We start from the raw sequence: 9,498 nt of genomic DNA, 5'->3' as shown, positions 1-9,498 counted from the left end.
GCAGGAATGGGTTTTGGGTGGAATTTTAAAATTTTGCGGTATTTGGGGAGTTTTTGTTGCATGTAAATCTTTTTATATTTTATGTGTTATCTTTTTACTTTAAGCCACCCTGAGCCTTTTTTGAGGAGGATAGTACATAAAACAAATAAAATACCCTGATCCTAACGCAAGCTTTACTGGATATTACTAAACATTACTCGATTTTTAAAGGAATGAGTAGTCGGGTGCTATTCTGTGATGACCCCTTTCAACTTAATTGCCTGGGAAAACTGAATATGTCAATCTTAAAAATAGCTATATTCTGAAAATATTCAGTATCTCTATTGATTTTCCATCAAATTAATGTTATTTTAGAAGTATATCATAATGGGGCTTATCCTACAAGTGACTGAAAAATCCAAAAAATTAAAGAAAATTGGTTTATCTGCACTGTGCCTAGGACTGTTAGTCACAAACTAGGACCTTGTTACGGTAGGTGACATATAGACGCTTAATACAGAATGGGTCCCAAACAATGCATATAGCTTTTTTTTGTGTGTGTGTCTAGAAAACTCAGACCTAAGAAATTGGTAGCACAGCAGCCTTTTCTTTCAAGTCCACAATTCGTTTCATTTTGCTTCTGAATAACTTTTTCTAGGGTTAAAAGTATCTTGGGTGAGTAAAACAAAATGTTTTCTTGCTCGTTGTCTATACCATCATACTTTTTGTAGTTTAGCTATGGCAGCATCCACTCCCAATGTGACCCCACTTTGTGCTGGTAATAAAAGTATTTTTGTGGTATAGATGATCTTGTTCAGTAAGCTGGTATATGACATCCTGGTGGTGGAGGGGGGTGGAGACGCTGTTTGTCAATAATTGAACATGCCATACTAATTTTGCCAGTGTAGAAATGTTTCAACAAAAAACACACCTCAACAGATGTTGCTGTACAAGGAAATGTATCTAATGTAGATTTGGTCTTAGTCTCTTTCTGACGCATTTTCTCTGTCCCTCTCTGCCATGGAAGTAATCAGCAGCTGGGGAGGGAGGGGAATTTCCTTCAGTTCCCCTGGGCTTGGCAACCCAGGCACCAGTCGGGGACACTTGGTTGGGCTGGCAATGGTCAGCAGACTGGGGGACATGCTTTAGTACCCCCTGCCTTTTCCAACTGAAAACTGAACGTGAGTTCAGTTGGTTACCAGTTCAATCTATGCAGCTTAGAGGAAGCTGCCTGGACTGAATCGATTCTGCCTCGGGCTTTTTGACCGTCTGTACTTAGCCATGATGTTGGTTCAGTACCATGCACCCATGACCTGAAGTAAACCCAGCCATGCTATTGACATATGAACACCAATATAGTTGTGTCCAAATATTTGTGAATGTAGCTGCTAGAGAGAGAGGAGATGGTATGTAACTCTATATCTGTAGAGCTGTCAGTGGTTGCTGCAGTCTTCTGGCAGTACTTCAGCAAAGATCTGTCAGATTCCTACAAGATGAAAGTGAAACAGAACAATGTTGCCGAGAGTGCCAGTGTTTAGTGCTCCTGCTCCTGTCCCATACGTCCAGCTGCTTATTGCCCAATTGTAGTTTGCCAGATCATTTGGATTCTTAGTGCTAGGGGTTTGCTCCTGAATTTTCAGTATCACTGTCCGGTTGCAACTAGATTGGCCACATATATCTTAAATCAACACATTAACAAGCATTTCTAATGAGAGTTACCAAATAAGATGCTTATTAACTGCCCAAAGCAGCTAGCAAAAGAGTCCAAAAATAGCACAGTGACTGGCTGGTCTATTACACTTCTGATTGAGCTAGAGCATAGAGCTGAAACTGCAATACAAGCTGCCATATTAACACTTTTAGAAGCTTGAGGGTTGAACCTAGCTTGCACAAAGTTACTTTTTGTTTAAAAACTTACTGCCTAATGTTTGACTTCATTTCATTCATTGTTACATCAGTAGACACTACATTTTTTTAGTTCATTACTAATATAAGCCTGGTAAACCAATTTTTTATTACCCTGCAGCTGTATAGCTAGAGATTCTGTTTGTTTTCCCTGCTGACAAAAACCTTGTCCTGGTGTTTCAGAACCTTTTCTCCTCTGTGTCTGACTGTAAAACTTTCTTTTCAAAAAGGTCCTGGCAACATTGGAGCTACTTTGTAACTTTTATATTTGCATATTCAGTATTTTCATGTTTAAGATCTAGTGTAGGGGATATCAGGTGTGGTCATGAGAAACAAATCTGCAAATGTGTAATTATAAATGCTGTATAGCCTCAGCCTTGTGTGGCTTTAAATAATGGCATATCTTCCTTTATTCAGTCCATCTCTAGCAGGCATACTTTTTATAAAAGAATTAAAAAAATGGGCTCTGACCCATATTTGAAACCATAAATTTAAACCCAGTGTATTGATCTGGGCCATTGTACTTCTCATGTTGAATTGCTTGCAAGGGTTTAGTAGTTCATGTTGTAGCATGAGATGGGTTCTCATGTTGTAGGATTAGTGGGCAGTACATTTCTAAAGTGAAAACACTGTACTTGCAGTAATATTGTCTTTGAACTTTAAAGGTCTTTTTATTTAGTATCTTGCTTTTTTAGTTTTTACAAGTCATTAGAACATAAAGGCAAGCTGTGAAAAAGTGGGGTACAAAAGGGTCTTGGGGAAGAAAACTACATTGCTATAACAGTTGTACCTAAAACCTCTTTGTTTTGAAATTGGTGTTGTCTTGACTCTCACAAGTGTTATGTTTTGTCACAAAGTTCAGATGTAGGTATGTGATGAATAATGACCTTCATCAAAATATGACTGTTGAATACAATCCCTATTTGAAACAGATTCGTCTCACTAAAACATGGTATTTGGGGAGTTGAGGGTAAAATGTATAGTCTTAGAGAGATAAGGAATGGTAGTCTATTATTGATCAAGTTAAGGAAATGTGTTTGTATGCACTTGTCATATAACTAAAAAGCTTGAGTCTGGGGTAATGGCAGCAGTCAGTTAAATTGTCCTTAGTCTCCAATCCATATATTGAGGCTTGCTCAAGATATCCATGAACATTATACTCTTTCTTAGATTCTGTGCCTTTTAATTTTAGTACATATGGCTGTGTGAGAATATAAAAAACCCCAAAACAGTGATGACCTTGCATCTAGACTGATTAACCTACTTTTGCCCATAATATTGTCAATTTATCTTTAAGACTGATCTCTGTTTTCTAGAAATCATAAATATTTTGTAGGATTATAAATATAAACTTATATATTTACTTTGTATAAGTTTATACACTTTGCAAAATGGCACAAAGATTTACTCTCATTCCCAGTAAAAAAATCTATTAACTAATAAATAAACTACTAACACACACACACCCCTAGGGTCGGCTCTGGCCTGTGGGGGGAGGGAGGGGTGGCAGTGAGTGGCTGGAGCACAGGGGTGGGGTGGGGGGATTCCCTTTTAAATGTACTATGACCACCTGTCCAACTTTTAATTGTTCAATACACAGGATAAAATCTTCTTAATTAGCTACTATTAAGTATGTCCCCTGAAACAGGAAACTAGTTCTGTTTTGCCTGCTTTGAACATGCATAAGGAATAAATTTTAAGTTGGGACATGGACAAATATAGACTTGGGGTGGGAACTGTTATGTATGCAGGAGACTATAGCAATACAAATTTAGCAGAACTGCCCCAAGTTTAACTCTGGAAGAAGCAGGGTTAGAGTTAAGGTAGTTTTCTACTTTTGTATCTTTATAGGCTTGTGCACTTAAATGTTAGTGCAACAGCAGCGTCTTCCCTCTGGCTTTTTGAAACCACTACAAATAGGGGTGCGCTGATATATTGGTTGGCCATTGGATTGGCACCGATAAAAGGAGAAATTATGTTATTGGCTATCAGCCATTTTTTGGTCGTTGTAGCCGATTAATTATGGCCACGTGCCCATGGCAGACTGCAGGTCCACTGAGCAACGGGAAGGGGAGGGGTTGCTGGGGAGTGGTCACAGAGCACACTAAGCAACAAAGGAACTGTTACTGGCTCCTGCTGCCACTGTCAGTGTCATGGCAGTGCCATGCACAGTAGGGGCCTGAGTGCCGGGACTGGCGCTGAGACGTTGGGCTGCACATGGGTGGGATAAGGTGCCTTGTGAGGGACATTCTGCTCCACCAGGCATCTTTGAAAAAGTAGCTTCTCCCTGGCAGTCAACAGAGCTCAGCTGCTGGGGCCCTGCCAGCGCTGAGACAGCAGCATTCTCTGGGGCTCCAAACAAGCCTGGTAATGCTGTCTGCACGAGGGTCCTTCCTGCCTGCCTGGGATAGCAGCACAGGCTGTGTGGGGAATGGGTAGGAGCTGTGGGTAAGGGGGCTATGTAGGAATAAGGGAGTTGCTGCCTTCCTGATTGAGGGACAGGAGGTGTGTGTAAAATGCAAAACAAACCAACAGAAAGGTTTGTTTATGTCAGTAGTTTAAAATGCCTTGTGCTATTACTAAATATTGGTTATTGGTTTGGCATCAGCCAATATGATTGGTTAATCATCAGCTATCGGTATTGGCTAAGAATATCTTTTATCGGTGCATACCTAACTACCAAGTGTATATTTGTCCCTGCCCTCAGTCCTTAACTTTGATCTTTAATTTGAATAGACATCAGATGTCTGCTTTGGACACTGCAGGGGTAGCGCAAACCATTTAAAAATGCTGTGCTGTCACACAGCACAGCTTGATACTCTGGGATGAGGCATTTATTAAACAACTTGTTTATTTCCTGATCTGCATTTACACTTCCTCTTACAACATGGCATTACTGAGTCTGTAGACCATCTCAAATCATGTTTTAAACGGGAATGGGAAATTCATACTTTTATCTCATTGGACTGTTATCTCCAAACTATAATGATGACATTTTCTGTATTAGCATTAGCTACAGATCGCTTAATTAATGTGGGATGGGGTATTTGAGAACTGTGACAAGCAGGAGAAAGGGCATAATGGAACAAAATGAGAGCAAGGATAGCAATGGTTCTAAAGGAGGGTATAATTTCAAAGTGATGCTCTTCATGCCAATAAGGTTCTGAACAAATTTTCAATAGGGTGAAATATAAATCTAAGTAATAATAATGGCCTCATTTTTATTGTAGAGCTCTCATTGCAGTTACTGGTAGGTTATCCTTAGGATGGAAGAAAGTATGTAGTGTTAAATATACACTGCAGGTGCCAATTTTAAAAACAATTTTCCTCTGTTCAGAGAATGAGTTTGATATCCTTGTATTAAACTTTTTCACTCTGACAGCCTTCCACAGTATAAGATTATTGCATCTACATTATTCTAAACTGTCAATTCTTTGAGTAGGTTCATAAGCCTTGTTTTAAGATCAGGCAGACCAGTGATACACTCGACTGTCTCTGGTGCCAGAGCTTCTTGTGGCAGCTGCTGAAGTGCATGTGCACCGGAATGCTTTTGGTGGTTCCTTTAAGCATCTCTGCCACCAGAATGCAAAGTCACGCTGGAGAGGTGGCAGACAGCTCAAGTCTCATGATTCATAGATGTTAGGGTCAGAAGGCACCTCAATAGATCATTGAGTCTGACCCCCTGCATAGGCAGGAAAGAGTGATCTAATCTCCTCTTGAAGACCCCCAGGGTAGGGGAGAGCACCACCTCCCTTGGGAGCCCGTTCCAGACCTTGGCCACTCTAACTGTGAAGAAGTTCTTCCTAATGTCCAATCTAAATCTGCTCTCTGCTAGCTTGTGGCCATTATTTCTTGTAACCCCTGGGGGCGCCTTGGTGAATAAAACCTCACCAATTCCCTTCTGTGCCCCTGTGATGAACTTATAGGCAGCCACAAGGTCGCCTCTCAACCTTCTCTTACGGAGGCTGAAAAGGTCCAGTTTCTCTAGTCTTTCCTCGTAGGGCTTGGTCTGCAGTCCCTTAACCATACGAGTGGCCCTTCTCTGGACCCTCTCCAGGTTATCCGCATCCCTCTTGAAGTGCGGCGCCCAGAATTGCACGCAGTACTCCAACTGCGGTCTGACCAGCGCCTGATAGAGGGGAAGTGTCACCTCCTTGGATCTATTTGTCATGCAATGATGAGCATGAGTATTTACTTGTATTTTCATCTGTCTGCAGTTTGGCAGCAGAAGCCTTAATCTGTTTCAGAAAGGTGAATTGACCCTCCCAAGCAGTATAGAGGGGATCTGCTGCTGTGAAAGCACTCAGTTTTGATGGTAGAACTGGATGGTAAAAATTCATTATGTAGGTTAAGCCACAGAATGACATTCATATTAGTGAGTTGGGATTCCTACTGCTTAACTAATCTTTCTGTTGTTTAAAAAGAATTGGTAAATTAGAGTGAACATAAATCATAAATTGGATGGCACATTTCTTCCACTTAACTGGGTCTACTGAGAATCAAGGTAGTCTTTTGACCTGTAAATTGAAAGTAACCTTTCAGCTGGAGACTGAAGACCTGTATCAAGCAGGAACTATATGGGTGGCAAAAGTAAATACCTAACCTCCAGATATTATTTAGAAATCACTTGTGACACTTAGGAATGTTATGATCAGCTCCTCTCAGGCAGTTCACGAGGAGGCTGTATATTTAAGTTAGCCCTATTGGTTGGGGGCATGATTTTTTTTATTTTTTTTTTTATTTGCAGAACTGTCAGTATAAGCCTGAGTGTGCAGGCAGTTGTGATGCAGCAATGTTTGTACTGGTGTAAATGCATCTGTAACATGAATCCTCCCTTCTCCAATATTTAGCTAGTTGTCATAACTGTACCAGGAACACTCTTCTAGGTAGAAAAGACCAAAGTGACTTTTTTTAATGGGGTTGTCTTTCTATAGGGAGTTCATCTAAGATCACATACTTGGTCTATGAGCACTTCTGATTTTGGCTGCCCTTGATCAGGTGAATTAAAAGTAAAAGTTTCTGTTCATTCAAAACATCTTAAATTCCATGACCTGGTCCTTGGAAGTGTATCTCTAATTCAGAATCATTTGACAGGAAAAATGTTAACATTTTATTTTAATCTTGCATGCAATACTGTTAAATATTATTGAAGTCTTACAGATTTTATTTCTCTTAACTTTTTAAAAAACAGGTTGAATCGTTTATTTTGGACCAAGAAGATCTGGATAATCCAGTGCTTAAAACAACATCAGAGTTATTTTTATCAAGTCCTGCAGAAGGAGCAGATTTAAGAACTGTGGATCCAGAAACACAAGCAAGATTAGAAGCATTGCTAGAAGCAGCAGGTACTCTGTTTGTATAGTACTTTTCATGTCAATGGAAGCCTTAACTTTATTTTACAGAATTGCAGCCAGATGTCTCTCTTGGTCATTTAGACTATTTGAATATATTTGATATAGAGAGTCTGAGCTACAAGAGAGCTTTTAGTTCCCATAAAAAAAGTTTTTTAGTCAGTAGTTCTTTACTTATTATAATGTGAGAAACTATTCAAAGAAGTAAATTTGTCATTGACCATAATAAGGGTATAAATATTTTGAGGGAGAGGACTGAGAGAGCACAAGATGAAACTGGTTTGCTAAACTGCCATTTTTCCTTTCTCTCCTACAGTACACTTGTAATTCTTAATTTGTCTTACAAAATTTTAAAATTGAAATGGGCTCTGATTTGGCTATCAAATATAGCTATAACCCTCTGAATCAGTTTGATTTCTGCAAAATAATTTATTTTTATTTTCACAAGCGCCTTCCTGATGCTAGTTTTTCATGATGAATGTTTTTTCTAACTTTGGTAGACACACAATGGGTAGGATAGTGTTTTAGTGCCTTACATTTTGTTAAACTTTAATCCAATGAGTATTTTTATTGAACCACTTCCTTAAACTATTTTCAAACTGATATTTGCAGCATTGTGATATTGCATGAATATTAGAAAGCGAATCTGGCTTGTCATTGTTCATAATTAAAGCAAAGTGGTGCAAAAAAGTATACAATGTAAATAATGTAGAGAGCAAATGGTCAACAAACCATGAGCTAAGATCAGGCAAAACCAGACAAACGCATGAAAGATCACATAGATGGATGGTTAAAATTTTCATCCCCTTCTATTGCTGACCATTGTGTATATGTACCAGGTCTACATGGGGCCAAGCCAAATTTTCCTTGTAATTGCTCTTCCAGTTACTAGAACTAAGAGTAGGAGGTCTGCTGCCTTGTGCTTTTAATGCCTTACCTATCCTTGGTGGCCTACAAGCCTTTCATGTAAAGGAAATATAAACGCACAGGGATTGAGAGCTGAACTGAAGGCAGGAGTTAATTGAGAGAGATGTAGATCAAAGTCCCATCAGATCAGAGAGTTTGGGACTTTGACTTGAGGTTGGAGAGGAAGAGGGAAGAGAGAAACTGGGATTGGTGGCTCAGCGACCATGACTAAGTCCAGGAAGCAGTGACTCGCGGTTGGATATAGTGGAGAAATAGATCCAGCATGGAGCTGTGATGGGGAAGACTAGGATTAGCTGAGCAAGAAGACTGGTTCGCAAAAGCTTCAGTGGACTGTGACTGAGTAGACTAAGAGAATGGGACCGGGATGAAGAGCTATGATGATGAGGCAGGAAAGTGAGGGGAGAAGGGAGTTCAGTGTTGATCAGATGTCCACAGGCAAAAGAGTCTAAGACCACTGAAAAATATTCTCCTGACCTTGGAAAGGAAACCAAGATTCCAAAGTCTCACCATTCTTGTGCTTTCAGCAAACATCTGATCTGCTGACTGTGTCATCCCCTTCTAATGCTGGTTCACAGAGAGAATGATGAGCTTCTTGCCTTTGTCGCTCTGTTAGCTCATGTGGTAGAAATTGGTGAAGTGGATCTGCAGGTTACATCCTGATGATGAACCATATGACTGTTATTATGCTGCCATGTGATTAAATTTTAATTTTTCAGTTGCAGGCTTTATGATGATGCATTTTTGTGGGCAGTTCATGGATTCTTAAAAAAAAAAAACAAAAAAAAACCAAAAAACAAATCAGGTACTCAGAAGATGAAGTTAAGTTCCTTTTGCAACCTTAATTAGATCAGTGTGTGTGTGTTTTAAGTATCCATCTCAGTCTTTACTCAGCCAGTCCAGTTCTCCCCCTTGCACACTGGCCTCTTTTTAGATTTTCCACCACGGTAATGCACAGTAAGTTTTTGTCCATTTGGTCCTTCTCCCAGCTGTTCATCTGATCTCAGTGCATTCCTGTTCCATCTTACTGGTTTGCAAGTCCTAGGGTCACCTTCCATTCTATCCTTTGAATCAACTTACAGCCTTACTTCTGGATTGCCTAGTTCTCCTTCCTGCTCTGCCAGACCCAACATGTGACTTGCAGCAGAGAGTCATACTTATGTTTCCCAGCCTCTAGTCCCAGTCTTGCTAGATTTCTTATTTCAGTTTATTTCTGCCCCCCTTCCCTGTTTTTGGTGCCTTTACCTGGGTGTGTGCTTGAGAAAGGTGGAGGGAAAGTTTAAAAAGGGACTGGTTCTGTGCTTTTGGTTCCTATGCTTGGCCTGGCCTGACCCGACCC

The 9,498-nt window shown here is 40.1% G+C and overlaps 1 protein-coding gene across 1 annotated transcript in view; it reads left to right on the top strand.

The window, feature by feature from the left end:
• The window catches only part of LOC102384887 (ankyrin repeat and KH domain-containing protein 1), a 173,262-nt gene that overhangs the window by 14,668 nt on the left and 149,096 nt on the right, over positions 1-9,498 (top strand). Inside the window, 1 exon segment of the mRNA XM_025216108.1 lies at positions 7,076-7,229. Coding sequence (XP_025071893.1) covers positions 7,076-7,229 — 154 coding nt within the window.

This window comes from Alligator sinensis, unplaced genomic scaffold, assembly GCF_000455745.1.
Source record: "Alligator sinensis unplaced genomic scaffold, ASM45574v1 scaffold14_1, whole genome shotgun sequence".
Taxonomy (NCBI): Eukaryota; Metazoa; Chordata; order Crocodylia; family Alligatoridae; genus Alligator; species Alligator sinensis.
Note: the sequence above shows the minus strand (reverse complement) of the source record. Positions and strands in the feature narration are given on the sequence as shown.